The following is a 21,583-nucleotide window of genomic DNA, read 5'->3' as shown; positions in this document are numbered from 1 at the left end:
AATGAAATGAAAATTCCAATAAAATAATTATTTTAATATTATAAATATGTCTCATAATGATTTTTTTTAAAAAAATTTGTTTTATTTTATTCGATACTATTTCCGGTATAAAAAAGCAGAGACTGTTGTTGGCGCTACTTTCATTTCTGAAAATGGCTTCTAAACAACTAAGAGTGTGAGAACAATATCACTCTTCTTTCTATTATTTCTTACATTTCCAGAATAAATAGTTAATAAAAATCAAGCTACTTTTTTTTCTTCCTTTCTCTCCTTATGTATAGGACGAGGGCCAAATGTACAAAAGCATATGCTTATTCTACTATATCTTTGCATATAAATTGTCTCACTCTCCTCTCCCTCCCGTAGCACCTGATAGCGACATCTGCATCAAAGTCAAGGAAAATGCAATGTGCTAGAAAGTTAATTCCATACTCAGCTTTAAGCAATGCAGTTGTGGGATTTGTATGGAATGTGGTGCTTGACTGGACATGTTTAGCACAAATATTACAGTTCAAATGATAATTTGTAACATCTTCGCCATCCTTCTGTTTGCAGCTTTCTCATTAACCAGTATGAATTAGGAAGTTGTTATATATTTTTTCCAGGCTAGTTTGTGGGGATGTTGAAGGAAACATATCACAGCTGTATAACAGAGTCAACACCATTCAGAAGAAGAGCGGAAACTTTGATGTATGTTGGTTTTTGTATATGTTTTAGTCTTAACAAAATCTGTTGATATACAACCCCCTTTTGATCTCTTTGGTTGTAATTTTTGGTAAAGTAATTGATTGCTTTAACACCAATATGAAAGTTGTCCTACTATGTGGTTCTGAAACCTGGAGAGAGACAAACACCATCTATAACAAGCTCATGACCTTTACCAACCGATGCCTATGCCATATCCTGGGAATAAGATGGCACTTGACTGGAACTCTCAGGGGAAGAGGATAGTTGGGAAACCAAAGCAGACTTGGAAAAGAGCAGTAGAAAGTGAGGCAAAGAACGTCGGAACCAGATGGGCCCAAAACTGGGTCCACTGGCAAGGTGTTTTTGTGGCCCTATGCTCCTCGAGGAGTAACAAGTTATAAACTAAACTAAAACTAATTCATTACTTTGACAATGCCTAGGTTTGACATTATATGTCCTGTGCAGCTGGTGCATACATGCTATTGTTATACAATTTCCATTGGTATATTTTCATTATGACTTTGTAGTTTAAATTGACATTTTTTTTCCTGCAGAATATATCTAGTTTCCATGAAATTTGAAAGCTTTGGGTCTGAAAGTGAGAACAAAAAGGAGAAATGTTAGATGCATACATGGCTGTATAAAATACTGTGCTTTTTTTCTAAATATAAAATATTTGCTTTTCAGACCACATAGACAAATATACCCATGTGACTTTGAAGGTAAAGTACAATAAAGCCTTAGAATTTTTTTAAAAAGTGTTGAATTCTTCCAGATTCTTCTTTGTGTTGGTGATTTTTTTTCTGGAGATGGAACAGATTGGGAGTCCTATAAGACAGGAAAACAAACAGGTGATCATGAAGGACACTTAGTTCTCTTTCCTCTTGGATACCCATAGAGTAATATTTACAAATATATGCAAGATAGATGCTAAAATGTGTGCCAAACATTGAATGTAGCACATGGAGGATAGACTTTAACAATGAGGTAGGGGAAGGGGTTGGAAAAAATCTTTGCATGTTAAAGCTGTTTAGCATAAATCTTGGTCATTTTAGAACAGATCTTTTAGGAATTTAAATGATTTTAATTGTCACCGATATAAAGTATTGTTTGTCATTAAAAAATTTTTTTATCTTTATGTCTTGTGATTATGCATCAAATGCATGTGGACACACACACACTTGCCTCGGTATATCTCTGAAAATCTTAGTAGGGTCATTTCTGGTCATATTCCTAAACAGCACCAATATCAACATTAATCCTGGGGCCCTGTAAGCCTGAGCTGGACATCTACTTTCCAGGCCCAGAGGGTGGAGAGCTTTGTCCTAATATTATATACTTAGGTGAGTTTTTTCCAAGTACAGTAAAACCTTATCATTAATAAGATCTTCCGTTGTACAACTCCCTCATAGATACCACCCAACATTTTTCAAGGACCTATTTTGCTATATAACAACTGACAGTTTGTGCTCTGTTTTGACTAAGTCAGGTGCTAAAAACATAAAGTACGTTTTTAAAATACAGTGCTTGTCAACTGCTTGTTCATTGTGTCACTTGTCATTTTGACCCAAAACCATATCAACAACCCATCTCAAATCAACCCCGATCATGACCATATGGTCCCATGGAAGACTACATCAACCAGGTTGAAAGATGAACCAATCATTAAGCTATTAATGTCAATTATTACTGACAGAGTCATGCGAACACGTTCAGCCATTATCTTACTGAACATATACATGGCTGCTTGGCAATACAGATGCAGAGAACAAATCTCACAATGGCACATAAACACAATTTTCTCTGTAATCAATTAATAGAAACCTTAGGGCAAAATTAGAAACTCAAGAAAAAGTGTCTTGTTTTGAAAATTATAGAGTGATGTCCAGACTTTCCCTTCCCAGAGAGCACTTCATGTTTCTTTATCCCTGAGCACCTGCTTTATAACTAGGGCTTCGGGAGTAAAACAATATCTGCAGGGTCTGTACACCAACTGATAATTTTGGAAACAAGATTCTTGTCGTTGAGTTACCCATGTTGCCCTCATTTCATAACTACCACCCCTGGATAGTTCCATCTTGATTATGAGGTATTATAGCATGTCTTAATAACGAATTGTTATGGTACTTCAAACATACGATGACAAATATAAATACCTTGACAGCACACAATCAACTAACACAGGTAAATGTGTCTTATACCAGTGCCAAATTTGTTTCTCATAGATGATGATGTCTCTGACATGGCACTCTTTCGTTCTCTATACTTGTCTATCATTCGCTGGCCCCTCTCCCATTGCACGCTTCACACTCACATTCATTGTGCAACATTCTCTATGATGTAAATTTAAAATTTGTGATATATGTATGCAAAATTTAATTTTAGTACTTATTGATTATAAGATTGTTTACAGTTGTATTAATTATCTTTCTTTTTTTGGGGGGTGGGGGGTTGTAGGGCGAAAGGGAAGATATATAGAAAGTGCAGGTTTACAGATTGCTTATCTGAGTGGCATTGAGGGCCCAGGTGAGCGTGGAGAAGCCCACACGTTTGGCTCCCAGGATGTGTCTGACCTAATGTCACCTGTGGTTAATGATTCTCGATACAAGGGAGTCGATATCCTCCTGACATGTCAGTGGCCAAAGGGTGTGGACAAATATGCAACATCTTTGGTAAATTGAAGACAGAGATTCTCAGTTATTTTATCAGTGATTATTATTTGCTTAGATGATCCCTAGTAAAAACTTAAACTGTGCTGATTGAAACTCTTTTAGTGGCTTGGTGAAAATGTCAGCATTTCAAGCATTGTAAACATTACAATCAGGTTTATGTATTTCAATTTATTTTATTTTATTTTGTATTTGTAATCTATATTTTATGTTTACTTATAATTTTTGTCATATTTGACTGTAGACTTTTGTTTCGCTGGCAGAGCTAGATAGTTTTGAAGTTGGATCGATACAACCGAAACTCTTTGTGTGAATGAGAGAGTGTGTGTGCATAAATGTGCATGATCATCTGTGAATTCATGCTTTAATGTTTGTCAGGAAGCTTGGGTTTTTTTTTTCAATTTCCTAATTTAAAAAATAGAGAATAACTCTTTGTCAAGCTTTTAGAGTTTTTTTTTAAAAAAATCATTATAAGCCAAACACAGTGGTAAACAACAGGAATAAACTGTATAATGTAGGAAAGAAAGACAGAAAAGGACTCCTTGACCATTGGTGAAGTGGCACGTATTCTTCGACCTCGCTATCACTTTGCTGGGATGGAGGGTATATTTTATGAAAGACAGCCATACAGGTAGTTAAATCTGTGTATTTATGCAAGTCTACTTATAATTACTTTACATATGCAAAGTTCTGATACTCATTTTTCCCTTTATTGTGCACTAGCCATAAAGTCCACCCAACTTGGATTGATTTCAATGCCTAAGTTTTCATCTTTATTTGTGAATTTTATATTCCATTCACCATCAAATCTCTGTCTTTAATGTTTGTTGTGTTTGCTAAAGTGATTATCACTTGCTATGCTGAAAAATCACCCTTATGCAGTTGCCTTTACTAGAATAATCTAGATGGTGTTTGTTGCAGAAACCACCAAGTACTTATTGAATCAGCACGACATGTGACCAGGTTCATAGGGCTTGCTAATGTTGCCAACAAGAAAAAAGAAAAAGTAATTGTTTTTTTTATGTTCGTATATGAATCGTTTCACTCTGAGCTTTAACATAATAAATTATAATTGAAATTAGCAACTGAAGCAGCAAGTGATGAATGTTGTAATGTTTCAAGAATAGTGTACCTGTTAGTGATAAGAAAAGTACTGTGTTTCATTATGCACTAGTTCGTTTAAACAAAGAATTCAATTTTTGCCAAGTGACATAGCACAGCAAAGTCCTAATATTGGCCACCACTCAATAAATATCAATCACATATATCCACACTCCCAGACCCCACTACATGCATCATCATGCCTACACTACTATATGTGTACTGTGTGTATACTATTATATTACACTATTATAATTATGTGGCGGTGTTGGATTGGAAGTGGGGGGGGGAGGTTTTAGGGAAGCATCAGCTGACAGACTTCTCCATTGTAAATTCTGGTAGTAAGAAGTTTGAGCATGTAGTGGTCTGTACATACCATTTGCACACATCCTGCCAAAAACAAATCTTTATTGAAATACAAACTGGCTGGCACCTTCTACAGTAGCATGTGCTTTTGTGTTAAGAGAAAGGATAAGCCCCAATCCAATATTTCCTAGGTATTAGCTCCATATTAAAATATGATCGAAAGCTACCGATTAAATGCAGGGCAGAAAGAGATGTCTGAATTTTGATGTACTCTTTTTTCTTGTACGTTTCAGTACCTGTATGCTTTCAGTATAACACCCCTATCACTGATGGAAGCAGCTGAGTTGATCAAACAGCCCACTGATGTAACAGAATGTCCATATTCAGAAACAGTCAGGGCACTTCAGTCCCAGAAGGTTGGTCTAGCTGTCCCCTTCATAAAGAGAGATAGAGTTCCCCCTTTTCCCCTGACAGCATTAGAAAGAATGTTAAGAAATTTGCAAACAGGGAGTCACTGTTCCATGTCAAACCATGGTACACAATAGACATATTTTGTGTATTGTTAATAGGTGGCAAAAGTATTTAAGATGTGAACGTTTGCAGATGCTAACTCTGCTTATATCAGGCAATAATGAACAAAGTTATTGAGTATTTTTAAATTGACTTAAGGGTTCAGCTGGAATGATGTGTAGGTTTAATCTTTGATATTTTTTTCACAGAGCTTTTCATAAAATGCAGACTGGTTACTGTTCAGTCAGTGGATACTCAGCATCAGAATAGTGAAGATATAGTCATCTGCATTCATGCAAAATTATGAAGATGTAACAGCTTTCTTTAGATACATTTCTTATGAGAAAAACAGTCATCACCACAACCACTATAATCATGATTGTTGCTACCATTGTCAATCAATGTCAGCATCATAATCTTAATTCTCTATGACTCAGAAATATAATTTACATGATAGGAGGAAGAAGGACCACAATTCTTCTATGACATGAACAGCAGACCTGAAGACAAAAAAGGCACAAAGAGACATCATCAGTCCTCAAGAGCACAATATGATGCCAAGAAACCCCAAAAAACAGGTATTTGACGTCTGTGCCAATTGACGTCTGTTTTTTAGGGTATATTCATGTGTGCTATTTTGCCATGTTTTGCACCAGACATCTTGCATTTTAGCATTTTTAGAGAGTATCTTTGTTTGCTACAACTAGTATTTTCACTGCACATCTTGTGTTTTGCTGTTCAGATAATGTTCACTGCCAGTGAATTATGCTGTCAAAAACAAGGGATTAATATTGTGTACCCAGTTACAGGTCATTTACTCAAGGCTATAGAATCATTACCTTTTACTTTATAACATGTTTTGTAACTTTTGTGGCATGTTGTCTTTGCATTTCTTTGTTTCTATCTGGAAAATACTTTTTATTAACAGCTGAGGCAGCAGGGCCATGCTGGTTCTGCTTGGGCAGTGCAGAGGTGGAGAAACATCTAGTTGTCAGTGTAGGTAACCTGGTGAGTGGAACATCCTTAGATATAAAATAACATTCAGAGAAAGCATCCTCTAAGAACATGTCATAATAAGATACAAATCATGTAGCTGTATTTGGGTATTCTTTTATATTACCATTATGTGAATGGCTGGTCAGGTATTGCAATGGTTAGTGCCTGTAACCAATACAATGAAAACTGACCGACCTGGGTTCAGATCTCATCTGTTACATTGCTTTTTTTTCGGCCTGTGGCACCTGCTTACAGGGCTGCCTCCTTACCATGATAAAGCTTTAGCTGTTGGCTCAGCATAAAATCTCCAGCCCCACCCACCCTTCCCATGATATACAAATTTGGAGTGATGTCCCTTTTGCCTTACAGCAGGGGTGGGCAACTTCTCCGGTCGGCGGGCCGGATATGGGGAAATGAAGTCCTTGGCGGGCCAGATTACTGGATCAATACCTTAATCGCGTATTTATCTAACTAGGCAAGGAATAAATCATGTTTAATGTAAACTCGTAAACTTTAATTTTAAAGCATAGAGAACGAAAACAGTATTTAATGATGTTAAGGTAATGTACTTCAACAGCTGCTGAAGTCAATGAGACAGCTGCGGTCGATCAAAGTTGTCAACAAGTTGCTTGAACTCTGGCTGCATGTCGGACGTAGACATCCTCAGTAAAGACTGCACGTGAACATCAGTTACATCGGAACGCAGATTGGTCTTGTTAATGTTCATGGTCGAAAATGTTTGCTCACAAATGTATGTAGACCCGAACAGAACAAGTAGTTTCATGGCCATCTTTCTCAGGTTGGCAAACTCGGACTCATTCAGTGAGGCATAAAGTTTGTCAATGCTTTCAGATTGGAATTTCTCTTTCAGGGTAGAGTCACACTGCAGGTCAGTCAATTCCAGCTGTAGAGCATCCGGCACCTTTTCAAAGTCAGTTGTAAACGGGGATGACAAGATATCAAACTCAGCAGCAAGTTTCTGGAAGTCCGCAAAACGACGAGCAAATTCATTGTCTAGTGTAGATATCATATTGGTGTATTTCTCGGTTGACATCATCTGGGGTGCCATAGTTTCGAGTGTTGGAAAGTGTGTTGTGATATTCTGACTGAGCTGGCGAGAAAACAGTTTTAGCTTCATCCTGAATGCCTTCACTGTTGAGTACATTTCGTGAGCAAAAGTGCCCTTCCCTTGAAGTCTGGTGTTCAATTCATTCATATGTCCAAAGAGATCAACTGCAAACACCAGCTCTGATTGACATTCGGATTCTCTGAGTTGAGGATATTCTGCATTTTTTCCCTTTGATCTCCAAAAATAATAAATTTCCGTTTTCAGGCCCCAGACACGCCTCAGAACTTTCCCCAAACTCAGCCAGCGCACAGCGGTCTGATACAAAGCATCACTGTGATCCGAGCCGCAATCTTCCAGAAGTGTGATAAACTGTCTGTGATTTAGACCTCTCGCCTGATGACATTAACAATTTTCACAACTGGATCCACAACATGTTTCATGTCAAGCACACTGTTACATAGCGCTTTGGTGTATTATGCAATGTAGAAATATCAGCTCCCTGGTGCAAGCGACCTCTGCAACACGGTCACCCAACCTCTTCAGTAGACCAACTTTCTTTCCTGTCAAAGATGGACAACCATCCGTAGTAATACATGTGTACTGACCATTTTCTGCCATGGTAATTGCATTGTATGCATGGCATTTTCCACACATTCAAAAATATCTTCCCCGGTAGTAGTGTCTTTCATTGATTCCATTGACAGCAATTCTTCTGTGCTTCAATTTTTTCTGAAATGCCTCGTACAAAGATGAGCAACTGTACAGTGTCATCGATGCCAGTGCTTTCATCCAATGCCAAGGAAAACAGCTGAAATGAAGATACCTGCCTTTTCAGTTGTGATGTCAGGTCTTCACCAATTGCTTCAATGCGGCGAACCCCAGTTCTTCTCGACAAACTGACTTCTTCAAACTTCTTTCTTTGCTGTGGACAGACTTGATCAGCTACATGGAGCATCACTTGTTGACAAATTCACCATCACTGAACGATTTGCTGTGCTTGGCAATGTTGTATGCGACTACAAAGCTGGCATGAGTAGCAGCTTTCTGGGCTACTTTGGTTGTGACGAATACATTCATCTGCTTTACAAGTTTTCTGTCCAGTTCTGTTGCTCTTGTTTGCCGTTCCGCTGCTGATAAAGTCCTGCCATAGCCTGCCATAATACTCCCATAGCCTGCCATAGTCCTGCCATAGCCTGCCATAGCCTGTCATAGCCTGCATGTTTCGTCGCATCATGGTGGCTAACGTTGTACTCTCTCATCACGGCAACACTTTCACTGTACAACAAACATACTGCTTTCTTGCCGACTTCTAAATCTAATTCTAACTGAAAACAAAGAACCAAAATAACTAACAGTCACTAGTATTCGACGCAGTGAGCAAGTAAGTAGTACATGTAGTGGGAGATCGCGGCAGAGTGTGGCCGCGGGCCACATTATCATGTACGACCAGAAACAGTCTGCGGGCCAGTCAAAATCCCGTCGCGGGCCGGATTCGGCCCGCGGGCCGTATGTTGCCCACCCCTGCCTTACAGGCTTGAGGAAGGCAGCTCTCTGCATTTTTATATTGCTTGATTTGTTCCCCTTTGTATAGACCAGTGCTTTTTTCTTTTTTCTGGGGGGGGGAGGGGGGGGCATTAATAGCTTTCATGTTTCCTGTCAACTGCCAGTCTTTTCTATCTGATGCCAGTCGTCACTGCTATAGACCTACTTCGTGTTTTGTATTTGTAAAGCATGGTGAGCCTGACTTTGGCTGGGGTGCTGTGGTATGAAAAGATCACCGGTTATTATCATTTTGAAACATTTTCCAAGCATAGTCCTGTATTTATTAGGGTTATCTAAGGAGAAGAATTAAACTGTAAATACTTTTATAAAGAGGACTGATGTATGTCATAAATGTATAATAATTATGCAGGGGAAGATTTATAAGAATATTATAAATCTGATGCTCTGCAAAATAAGCCATGAAATCTTTTAAAACAGTAAGTGGGATTTCCTCTTCCAGTTGTGACACTGATCAATAATTACTTTTAAAGGGGTTTGCATTTCTGTCAGAACTTTTATAGTTTGCAATTACCTGAATAAACTAGACTTATTTGTCAATATATCTGATTATGCAAAGTATGCAAATGTTTGTACATACTGCTATGGTCTCTATGATGCAGATGAACTGGAGTCCAAGCAGTTACAGCATGTTGATATTCATCTATGGCTATTAGTGAACTTACTCATTGTGTGTGGATGATTATCTGATTTTAGGAGTAGGTACTCACAAAGAACCAGATGCATTGCAGCCAGTGCATTGTGTGTTCCTATATACTATTTTTCCATACAATCTGCCTGCAGACATATCTTGCCCTAGCAAAGGGTGGACTCGTGCCAGATCATGTGTTGATCCTTCCAATACACCATCATCAGTCCACTGTTGCTGCTTCATCAGATATCCTAGAAGAAATTGAGAAATATCCTTTTTATAGAAGTCTTCAATACAAAATTACATATAATAACTTTTTCAATTTTCAGAGTGGAAGTGAGTTATAAATGCTGTTTAACATATATTTTCTTTTTAGTGTTGTCATGAATCTTTTCTTTTGGCTGCAATTTTAACATCCTGTAATCAAACTCCACTGTCTATTTTTTATATTGATGACTTTTTATTATGCTTAAAACCTGTTTTCTTTTCTAGACAAATGTAGGTAACATGTTGAAGATAATAGTGATATCACACGAACATATATTCTCACACACACTCAGATACAAACAAGCTTTTGAGACTTTCAGAAAAGTTTAATAATCATTTTAATAATTTTTTTTCTTGGAGACAAGTTGCTTTGTTCATTTTCAATGGGAACTAAACTGTTAAAGCCAGATATAGTAACCACACCCAAACTGGTACACAAAGATTTACGTGATTATGCATCAGGAGTCTTATTGAAGACCAAATGCCACTTAACTAGTATTTTCTAGTGTTGACATTTATCAAGAATTATACCTATATATTTTTATACATTTTGTGTTCTTAAATTTCTTAGTTTATCCTTAAAGTATTTACATACAAAACCTCATTAAGAAAATGCTTCAAGATGGATGGTAAAGCAACAGTGTTTTTTGAAAGAAATTACAAAACACAGCATCTGCAAATTCAGGTATTGTGTGCTTGTCTCTTTCTTTTATTGTGATGAGATTCCTTAATATGATCATATATTCACATGACCAAAATGCGTGTGTAGATAAATGGGTGCAAAGTGCAGGGCTTATCTAAGATGTGTTAATGGTTCTAAAATATATGGGAAAAAATCATGCATTTTGGAAGTTCTGCAAAATTTGCACGTTTGAATTTTCTGTTCTCCCTATTACCACCATTTGCCGGACAAGCAGTAAGCAGCATATTACCAGACAGATATATCCTGTTTCAGGCAGTTCCAGTTCCCAAGGACTCGGTACCAGATGTCAAAGATACATTCATGCAATGTGCAGAAAGTGAGGGTATTGAGCTCCATGAAATTCCCAAACATTCTGATTTAAAACAAGTGAGGAATCAGCACTGTTCATTAGCTCTGCTAAACATTTTAAGCTCCAGTATGCTTAGAATACTGTGAGTAAACACCATGTCCTTGCCAGCAGTGTTGTGATTGCATAGGAAGAACCAGCTAGGCCCTACCAAAATCAGAATGTTGCTTACATTTGATAAGCTTGTGTTTTTTGTTGTTCAATCTTTTCTAAAATATTATATGTATGACACCTAGAAGATGCCAGATATTGTGTGGTTAAAGTGATGTACTTCACCCAACTGCTCTCCATTTCTTGTCTTTGCCAAGAGATTTGTATCACACTTTGTGTCCACCATTCATTGGTACTTCTGTTACACTGGATGGTTTATCTGTACCTGAACCCAGTTGCTTCCTTTTATAGACTACTTCTTTGTCTGTCTTTTCATCCTTGTTCTCTGTCATCATTATTTGTGATGACTGAGATTTGTGAAACATCCTGAGCTTGCCCATAGAGCTGGGGTATGACACTATATCGCAAGCTTTATTATTGCCATCTTGCTGCTGCTTTGCTTTTGGATGCCTGTGTCAGTGACATATATTTAACTGTGAATTTTCCCATGACTGTTGATGCAACTGCTATGCCGCTCATTGTTGTAAGAGCCAGAATTGACAGCTGTGTCTCGTTTTTGTTGGAGTTTTGCGTTTGTGTGCATTGCAACATCTCTGTATTTTCTGCCACTTCATCCTCACCTTTTGTGTTCACACTATCTACCAGTCATTTTTATTTTACACTGCATTGCCCTGGTATGCTTCCTTTGCAGATTTTTCTGTCTTCTGTTTATGGTCATTAATGTCTCTGTTTGTGGGCATGTGTTGGTCTGTGTCTATATGTGTGCTATGTGAATTTTGTGTCTTTGTATCACCCTTTTTTAAGGCACATTGAGTCTTTTGTTAGAGAAATGTGCTGTATACATTTCCTTTATTATTATTATTAAAGAGAAATGAAATACTTTTCATAAAATGTGTTTAGGCTTTGTATTCCTAAAAATAACAGAGATTCAAGTTTACATAAACTGCTTGACATAGTTCCTATTCATTTTTTTAAACCATGCAAATAGAAGACTTGAAAACACAGATCAGACTGTTTAACATATTTTGTAGATTGTACCAGCTGGTGCACCTTACTTCTATGCTGAGCTACCCTCAGGAGACAGACTGCTTCACAGAATAGAAAAGAAATTTCCTCTTCAATTTGGCAGGTACACATTCCTTAAAATATCGAGTTTCCTATTTCCTCATTGAATACATGTCTTTGGTTATAAGATATTCATAGGGTGTAACTTCAATAACCCCTTACACCACCCACCCCTCCAAAAAAAAACCCCATGAAATATAGGGAATATGGGAGCAAGGAGGTGAACTCTTACTGATGTGTTTGACTATGGGTTCTGTACATTTTTCAACAGAAAACATTAATACTAATATTACAGGATTAGATTGCTCACATAGCCTTGAATCACATCCAGTTGTTGTATGGTAAATGGTCATTTTTCTATGGCAGGGGAAGGAAACCTTTTTTTTTTCTGCCATTTGGATCTTTATGGCATCTTGTGCATGCCATACAAAATTATTAACTTAAACGTTGGCCGGCTAGATTTGGCCAAGCCATAGTTTTGTCACAGTGTATTAACACTTTTGCAATGGAGACCTTTCCATCCTGCCTGTCACCGACTGTCTTCTTGGTCACTGCAATACAGGCAGCTGACAAGAAGTACATGCGCCTGTCCTTTCATGTGCTCTGCTGTGTCCTGTCCCATAATGGACGTTCTTTTCTCGCACTTGGGAAACAAGCTGTGTCATGCATCATTAAATCTGTGAATTTTGGTTATCTTTATGGAGGTAAATGCAGTGTCAATGACTTACGAGAGGTGTATAATGCAACTCTACAATCCTTTTATCCCCTGTTTACTAACAATGTGTATATGTGTGTGTGTGTGCACGTGTGGGTTCTTGTGACATATTTTCATACAGGGAAGTGTTGGGAGAACCAGCGATCCTCAATATGCCAGAACGAGTAGACTGGAGAAGTTGCAAATCAAGTAAAGAAGAGGAGTCGTCTATGGCAGCTGTATTTAAGGAGAAATTCAGAGCTTTTGATTTTAACTTTTTCTGATGTGTCACACAAATGGCAATTGTTCATGTAAGCCTTGTGATGTGCAGCTGATAAAATGTAGGTTTTACACTGTGAAAGTATGCATGTTCCTTGTAATAAAATTCAAATTCAGTAAACTTCTTGGAAAAAGTCCATTTCAGAGTCTGTATGTCAATAATATGTTTGTGAAATATGGGACTGTAGATGCATTAATGTCAGTGCTCAGATATGCCTGCTCATACTACCAGATGACAAGCAACTATCACCATTTTTAATGTCCTTGTAATGACTCTAATCCAAACCCTAATCTTGCAACATTTAACTTTTCAAGCATTATATTGTTATTACTACTCAGGCATACGATTAGATTTTTGAGAATAGGGCTGTTTGAGGTGAATGCTCTTTACGACCTTAGACCCTAGCAACAAAGATTAAATCTTTAACAGAATGCACAAAATATCTGTTTCACACCTCTAGAACAAAAAATTTATTAGTGCAAAAATTTATATATGCACCTTTCACATCACAAATCATGCCATTAGTCCTTTGATATTGGCAGCTAGGGTCTTCCAACTTGTTAATTAACAAGGTTTGGCCTTGATACTTGATGGCTGAGGTAAGCGCATGTCTGCCATTTCCACGTCTAAGTCAAAGAAGGATGTTGGTGTATAATGAAACAATTGCTCTGCCATGTACTTGACTGAACCTGTTGAAGAAAGAAACATTTACTGTGTAAATATCCATTCGCTATGTGGCATAAATGGTGTTACAGCTATTTGCACTTTGTGGAAGATGCAGGAATTCAATGCTTAAATGTTCTTACAACTACTTGCACTTATGTAAGCATTGGATTACCTCATCCACCACATTTTCTGTGGCATAAATGTTCTAATCAACCCAGTTTTTACCCCCTGGAAAATTCCAGGGACATGCATCCTCTAGATGTGACAGTTTCCCAAGTATGCTGTAGTAGACAAACTTGTATCTGACGTCAGCATGTGACAGAAAGTTAGCAGGCTGCTTTGCATCTTAATCATTGATATAAAACTACTGCTAGCTTCAGAGCAGAGGTTATAAGTAGCATGATGACAAGGAATAACCTCCATGTCAGCTCAAACTTCTAACATCTGTTGAAGATAGGATCTACCACGTCAGAATTAAAGGACAAAGAAAGCATTCCAAAAACTGACAAGCCTTCAGATGTCGCCAGTACGCTAGCAGGTTTATTCTGAGTCTAGCATTATCACTTGATTAAATAATTTTTATAAAATTCTGCACTTATTAAATATAACTGATTCTATATACTGCTTTTCTTATAATTATTAATAATAATGAGGACTGATATAGCGCCTTTCCAAAGAATTGCTTACAGTGCTTTACATAAAGCATACGCAATCATGCACCCACATTTGTAGACACACAGGCGCTCACTTCTGCAACACACAGTCATGCACATAATTACAGACACGTTATGCATGCTTATGGTCAGGAGAGGGTCACAGAGAAGTCGTTCTGAAAAGATGCGTCTTAAGTTTAGACTTAAAGTGGTAAGAAAATCAGAGTGACAAAAGGCTGACTGCTAATCTGTTCCAAGTTAATGGGCTTGGTAGGAGAAAGACCTCTGTCCATACGTCTTTGTCTTGACTAGTGGGACCCAAAGAAGCTTGGTGTCGGAAGTTGAACGAAGAAGTTGTGTAAGTGAATAGATGGAAGTGAGTTCTGAGAGAAACTGAGGACTGGTGCCAGAAACTGGAGTAAATCAAAGTGGAAAGTTTGTAGGCTATATGGTCCATGACTGCAGCCAGTGAAGAGCGCATATAATTGGGGATCTATGTCTACATCTAGATGGTCTGCAGATGAGATGAGTAGCCTTATTCTGAATCCTTTGAAGTATGTCAAGAAGATATTTGGATACTTCAGATATTTGGATACTTCAAATATTTCATATTAAAAAAACTCAAAGATGTCGGGGGTAAAAGTACTAACACTTATTTTTCTGTGCTCACATTTATTGTAGACTGAAATATTTAAAAATTATAATAACACAGTGTATGGAATTATCTAGCAGTAATTGTGGCCATTCTGCTCCCATGGGTTGTCTGTTAGATACCTTCTTTTTGTTTGTCATTCTATATTGCAGAAAAATTGTCTTGCATCTAGACGACACAGTAACACAAGACAAGCCCATTTCCTCGTCCCCATCCTACTGCTAAAGCATTCCTTTTCATTTGAGTTTGGTTTTTTAAAAACTAATTTACCCCACCCCTCTCCAAAATTTAACTTATCAATCATACTATATTACAACAGATACAACATTCTATTCACAGTTCAGACTGCCTGCTTCACTGTGAGATATAATCTCTCTTTTTGGTTTCTTTTATGAAACTGGAGCAAACAATGATAAATGATCATTTTTCTCTTTATTTGTCATTTGCCTGAGATCTGTGTGTCCTAGTCTCACTCCCTTCTCTCCCCACACCACCTAAAAAATATTTTCAGAAAATATAACAATTTAGATTGTTTTTTTAAAAAAAAAGGGTATGCAAGTTGGCATTGAATTCTTTTCACATTTTCAGATCTTCGTAATACAAGTATTAAATAAAAATTAAAGATCCATCATAATTGCTTAGTTTCTTACCTGCAGCTGGTGCTACAGGCTTTTCTGGACTTGCAGGCTTTTCTGGACTTGCAGGCTTTTCTGGACTTGCAGACTTTTGCTCTGCTGGAGGTTGACTGGAAGATTTTACAGAATCACCTTGACTACCATAGTTACAAGCAGCAAGCTGTAAGCGTGCCGGCTTGAAAATCTAGAAAATAAAGATGGCTACTATTTTATAAACATGTATTTCTGATACAACACATTACCCAGAAACATTATATGTAAAACTCATAACCACAATAATTAAAACCACTGATATCTGAGTCTGTGGATAACATTCAAAATCTTTGTTACGTTTTGAAAATCCTCTGGCTTGTACTGTTGTACATATCTAAAAACCGAAAATAGATAGACCTGCTTATCTACAATTTAAGAGTCGGGTGGGAGACTTGTTAAAGAATTGATGTTATCAAGTTGCCAACATTTTGTAACTATGATTTTGCTCTCATTGTAAAACTAACTCAGATGTATTGTCTGCTACATACTCAATAATTTTTACAAATGAAATATTTTAATAAAAGGGATAAAACTCTACCGTTTAACTAGGAGAACCATTTTGATAGCTCTGTCCCTTAGGATGGGAATCAAAATGCATTTAATGGAATATATGAATTTTTCCAGATGGCCCTTTCTTTTTTAAGAAAAATGGCATGAGCAATCATGTCAACATAACTGCTGGTTGTAAACAAGTATTACTTGAGGCTTTAGATGGCATGGGTTCCTTAGAAGAAGAAAAGTGCTATGATTGTGAAGATTTTTGTGATTCAGATATAGATAAAAACCTTGATATTATCAGAATAAAATTATATATTGTGTGATTTTAAAAAAATCCAGTCTGTTGGATAAACACTACAAAAGGGAAATACTGGAAACTTGGTTCATGGAAACAGCAACATTTTACGATAGATCATAAAAACAACTTGTAATAAGCTTAATGGATGTAACTCATACTTCTTAATCTTCAGTGATCTGTTTGCTCATTATTCTTTATCAGGACTTTCATGGTAGTATTCACATCCAGACAACACTAATGCTATTGCACAGTGGCATTTTTCACCTTTTTAGAGCCTGTTTAATACACTAGAGCTTTTTATCATCATCATAACTGAAGTTTGTTTATTCCTGATGGTCTGTGGTATTAGAATCCAGACTAAACAGCCCAGTAATCATATTTTATGAAGCCTTTTGTCCAAAGATAATTTTCAAAAATGTAATTGGGTATACCTATTTCCCCCTTGATTTTCAAGATAGTGCTGCGTCAAGATGGATTAAGGTTGGAACAGTCTATTTCTGCATACTTTAGACTTTAATTATATTTCTTATATTCGTATGCAACAGACATCCTCACTTCTAAAACATACACCCGCTCATTCACCAAGCAAATTACAGACACAAGTTATACACGCTCAGGGTCACAGCGAAGTCACCGTTCTAAAGATGCGTATTAAGTTTAGACCACGTAAGCAATGACCATTGCTTAGCAAGAAATTTCAAATTACTTAAAATGGTTTGTATGGTCGATATAAGCAAACATAAAAAAATTAAAGAAATGAAATACTGGATAACAGTGTACAAATAAATCACTATATACAGCGGTAGCTTGGCGAAGCGTCCTTGCAGACATATTCAGGGGTGGCTACTCTCACACATCAGCCCCTGCAAGGGAAACGTGTGAACCCCGTTCCGGTCTTTTCCTCACTCGTTCACCATGGCGGAACAGGTATGTTAGAACATGCAATAAGTTTCTCCGATGGCTGTCTTATTATTTAGTTTATCCATGACTTAGAATTTAGTGAAACTCTTGTTAATAAGCAACTTTTTAAAAAGTTGAAGATCGGAATGCTGCAGTTTGAATTATAAAAGTTTAGGCCCGTGCGAAGTATGACCACGCTGCTGTTTTTAGGTACACAACGATACTATCATTGGATGTCTTACAGAACCATGAGCGATTTTAACTTAGTATAATTTTTATTTTTATGTAACATGGGTTAATAGTTACAATGACATATCTATTTATTGCGAAAAATTCTCGACCACAAACTGGCAATGATGAGAATAATCACGATGGTCTTCATATGTAAAGAGCAGTGATGAACGTTATCCAGAGCTGAGCCAGAACTTAGGGTCATACAGCATATTATTACTGAGATGATTAACACTTTAAAGCTTAAGACTTGCTTGTTTTACAGTGGTTGAGATGTTATTCTCTAGTCAAACTATTGTACGAAATAGGTGTGAATTTTGCGAATAAGAAACTGATGTTGAAACAGTCAAAGACAGTTAAGAAATAACGAATCGATAACATGAGACATCTACTAACCACCCATCACTGACACTAGAGCTACAAATAAAGCATTCAGTTAAGTTATCACTGCATATATCTTACTATTAAAATATCAGCTTATAATATCCTGACACCAGTCTTGCTAATATTAGATTGTAGCACAGTGCAGCAAATATTCAATGTATCACTGGGGCAACACAACATGATCATTTTAGCTGTTTCAATTACTGGCAGTGATGAGAATATCACGATGGTCTTCTTAACCATTGAGTGCTGATGAATGTTATCCAGAACTGAGCCGGTTAATCCTTACAGCACTGCATATAAGTATTAACAAGGATGATAGTGGTTAATAACTGAAGATTGTGATGACTGTGTGATGTTTGTTTTTATTATTGATGGTCTCGGGTAAGTATTACACTAAGAAACCTTCACATTTTTGGAAAGTGGCAAGCTTAAACTTTGCAATAGAAGTAATGAAAATTGTGTTCCCTGGCAAAGCCATGATCTTGACTCGTGCTCTAAGGGTTAAGCGATAACAGCAGTGATAAATGTTAAGCTAATGAGCGCTGAAGAAACGACAGGCTTTCTCAAGCTTTAATCACGAATTGCTGGCAGTGATGAGAACATCACGATGGTCTTCTTAACCATTGAGTGCTGATGAATGTTATCCAGAACTGAGCCGGTTAATTCTTACAGCACTGCATATAAGTATTAAAAAAAACAATAGCTAATAACTGAAGACTGAGTACGACTGTGATTTTTGTTTTTATTATTGATGGTCTTGGGTAGGTATTACACCAAGAAACTTGCACCTTTATGGAAAGTGGCAAGCTTAAACTTTGCAATAGAAGTAATTAAAATTGCGTTCCCTGGCAAAGCCATGATCCTGGCTCATTGGGCTCTAAGCGTCGAAGATAGCAGTAATAAATGTTTAGCTGAAGAAACAATATGCTTATTCAAGCTTTGATCACAAATTGCTGGCAGTGATGAAAACATCACGATGGTCTTCTTAACCATTGAGTGTTGATGAATGTTATCCAGAACTGAGTCAGTCGTAGGTAGTGATAAACATTCAGCTTAAGAGTTGGATGCTGAGACAACATACAATTTAGCTAACAAGATCCTGTAAAGAAGGTTCTTTTGTCGATGGTTTTTTATGCCACACTTTTTTTCTGTTTTCAGACAGAGAGGTCCTTTCAGAGGCAGCCAACTGTATTTCTTAATAAAAAGTCCATCCTGACCGGGAAGTCCAAGAAAAATTTGCGCTATGTTCGCAATGTTGGCCTTGGCTTCAAAACACCACGTGAGGTAGTAGATCAGTCCATCTTGGTTTTTGATCAAAAGGCAGTTGGTTATTTTCAGTAAAAGCATGTTCATGTAATGATAAAGTTAACTTGTTCGCATACTTGTAGCCAGAAAATTGTTGTCTGTGATGAGATAATTTTCATGACAGTATTTAGCTCTATAACTGCACTGATGAAGGATGGTCCTTCTGGGACAATCGTGTAAAGATGGTAAATCTTTTGAACTAAGGCAGCATCCTTCTTTGTGTTTTGCCTTAAAGGATTAAGTGCCAGGCTGGAAAGATTATTAAACTTTCTCTTTTGTTATATGTAGGCTATTGTGGGAACCTACATTGACAAGAAATGTCCCTTCACTGGCAACGTAAGCATTCGTGGCGCATCTTATCTGGGGTGGTGCTCAAGATGAAAATGCAGCGCACAATTGTCATTCGTCGGCAATACCTGCACTACGTTAAGAAGTACAATCGCTTTGAAAAGCGACACAGAAACATGTCTGTTCACCTCAGTCCGTGCTTCAGGTAGGTGATCTTATTGCTGTTCATGATGGATATGACATACTAGACCAATCATATTGCCACAAGTCTTTTTGCAGCTTTATCAGCTTCAAAAATGCTTTTCTTTTGCCTATTGTATATTTAAAGAATGGTTAACATTAAAGCTTCACTTTCTGATTTTATTTGCATGTAATCACCTTTATTTTTGGCTATTGATACCAGGAGAGTGGCTTGCAGAAGACATTTCTATTGAGCATTTTGGTCCTTGTCTGTTAAAGTAGCACTGAATGCTAAAAAGAACAACTTCAGCTGTGCAGATGTGTTTTTCCGTAACTCCACCCATAGACATCTATTAATGCTTGGTTTGTTGATATTGTCTATGTAATTCTTTTCTTGTTTTCATGCTGGCTAAATGTGTTTTTCCTCTGATATGTGTGCAGAGATGTGAAAGTCGGTGATGTGGTCACTGTTGGAGAGTGCAGGCCTCTAAGCAAGACCGTGCGGTACAATGTTCTTAAAGTGACAGCCAAGTCTGGAGCCAAGAAGGGTTTCCAGAAATTCTAATGGTATTGGCTCGTTCTTCTGAAAGGAATTGGAGGTTCTGTGTGCATTTTGACATTAACGTTCAGCAGAAATGGCATGGTATGTACATCTATCACTGTGCAGTTTTGCTGCATCCATGGAAAGTGCAGAGCTCTGATGTCCTGTCAACTTAAATGCATCATCATTCAGATGATTTTTTGTTCCCACAAATAAAGTCATCTGCAAATGGGTTTATCATCAATTGCTTGTTTTTGTTTAAAGTACTGGGGGTGGAACTTGCGTTTGGTAAAAAGTCTGTTTCTGTTTTCTGAATTCCCGTTAGCAGGAACAGTAAAAAGCATGCATGCTGAAAAATTTTATTTCAGTGTGTATTTACTGTAGAAGCTATCGGGTTCTGTCATACAGTGAGGTGTGTTTCAACACTTTGTTTAATCTCAAAACTATATGAAGGAAATGAAAATAGTTTTATTTTAAATCAAAGAGTTGAATTAGTTGTGACATTAAAGTTTGACGTTTGCAAGTAAAATGTGTATGGTGGCACCTTTGCAACATATCTTGAAGGCACTACTGAAGTAGGACGTGCACACTGAAGGCTACCAGACAACCAATTATTTCCCCTTGAAGTTCAGATGTAGGTTTCGCTGAATTAAGTCTTCAGTAAACTTTTGTGTGAACAAAGCTGGCTTGTTGCACACAGTCCTGGCTGAATTGCCTCCATTGGACTAATAGCAGTGTAATTACAGGAAAAACATTGCTTTTGGCTGAGCAATGTGATCTATTATGCTTTCAAACATAAGTGCCGAGTGATTAGTATTGAGCGAAAAAAGAGGTAACACTAGGTGCAAATTTCTTACGATGAACTCAGTTTGAATGCATGCTTAAAGAAAAAAATTTGTTTGTGCCTGAGGAATCCCATAGCAAGAACTAATCGTTAATCAACAAAGGAAGACGAACAGGGAAATAGCAATAAACGGGGAGGGTGGGTGACAGGAGCAGAATCCTGTGGAGTGATGCTCAAAGAAAAAGTGTCTGTAAGAATGAATAGGTAGTCAATAGAGGAGTGACATATCCTGTTTCCTAGTTCTAAGCATCAGACCTGCAGCAGAGTTCTGTTTGGAGATAATGAATGAGGTATAGGGGTTAACCAGCCATCAAGCCTAGAAAGACCGCACAGACAAGAGTGTTGGTAGTGTGTCTGGACAGAATGTGACGGGTGGCGCTGATCTTACGTTTCTCGGCCATCATCTCTGGCTAAATGTACTATTTCCTTTTGCGAATAAATTCCAACAAACCGAAGAGCACAAACGTCCCACGAAAA

The 21,583-nt window shown here is 37.4% G+C and overlaps 3 protein-coding genes and 1 non-coding gene across 5 annotated transcripts; 3 read left to right on the top strand and 1 right to left on the bottom strand.

Moving 5' to 3' along the window:
- Nucleotides 1-107: 107 nt before the first annotated feature.
- Nucleotides 108-13,131, top strand: LOC112559373 (CWF19-like protein 1). The gene is made up of 15 exons (XM_025230559.1): nucleotides 108-175; nucleotides 606-690; nucleotides 1,463-1,538; nucleotides 1,929-2,030; nucleotides 3,145-3,359; nucleotides 3,875-3,987; nucleotides 4,278-4,362; nucleotides 5,057-5,179; nucleotides 5,731-5,851; nucleotides 6,202-6,281; nucleotides 9,682-9,797; nucleotides 10,388-10,481; nucleotides 10,752-10,865; nucleotides 11,988-12,085; nucleotides 12,858-13,131. Exons 1-15 carry the CDS (start codon nucleotides 153-155, stop codon nucleotides 12,997-12,999), a joined length of 1,587 nt encoding a protein of 528 aa, XP_025086344.1. The 5' UTR covers nucleotides 108-152; the 3' UTR covers nucleotides 13,000-13,131.
- Nucleotides 13,132-13,441: 310 nt separating this feature from the next.
- On the bottom strand, nucleotides 13,442-17,309 carry LOC112559375 (neurofilament medium polypeptide-like). Of its 2 annotated transcripts, none has more exons than XM_025230562.1 (3): nucleotides 17,229-17,309; nucleotides 15,617-15,785; nucleotides 13,442-13,684 (listed from the first exon to the last, which is right to left on the bottom strand). In XM_025230562.1, exons 1-3 carry the CDS (start codon nucleotides 17,259-17,261, stop codon nucleotides 13,560-13,562), a joined length of 327 nt encoding a protein of 108 aa, XP_025086347.1. In that variant the 5' UTR covers nucleotides 17,262-17,309; the 3' UTR covers nucleotides 13,442-13,559. The 2 variants fall into 2 exon arrangements, with proteins under 2 accessions (XP_025086347.1, XP_025086346.1); XM_025230561.1 differs by having other exon boundaries at nucleotides 17,196-17,296.
- LOC112559374 (40S ribosomal protein S11-like) lies at nucleotides 17,262-20,497 on the top strand. The gene is given in 5 exon segments (XM_025230560.1): nucleotides 17,262-17,357; nucleotides 19,107-19,232; nucleotides 19,542-19,602; nucleotides 19,605-19,746; nucleotides 20,163-20,497. Coding segments are annotated over 5 exon segments (465 nt in total). The 5' UTR covers nucleotides 17,262-17,345; the 3' UTR covers nucleotides 20,287-20,497.
- LOC112560938 lies at nucleotides 17,679-17,757 on the top strand. The gene has a single exon (XR_003098632.1). It is a non-coding gene; the product is annotated as a small nucleolar RNA SNORD35 (small nucleolar RNA).
- Nucleotides 20,498-21,583: the final 1,086 nt, after the last annotated feature.

The sequence above is a fragment of the Pomacea canaliculata genome, linkage group LG3 (genome assembly GCF_003073045.1).
Source record: "Pomacea canaliculata isolate SZHN2017 linkage group LG3, ASM307304v1, whole genome shotgun sequence".
In the NCBI taxonomy this organism is placed as follows: Eukaryota; Metazoa; Mollusca; class Gastropoda; order Architaenioglossa; family Ampullariidae; genus Pomacea; species Pomacea canaliculata.
Note: the sequence above shows the minus strand (reverse complement) of the source record. Positions and strands in the feature narration are given on the sequence as shown.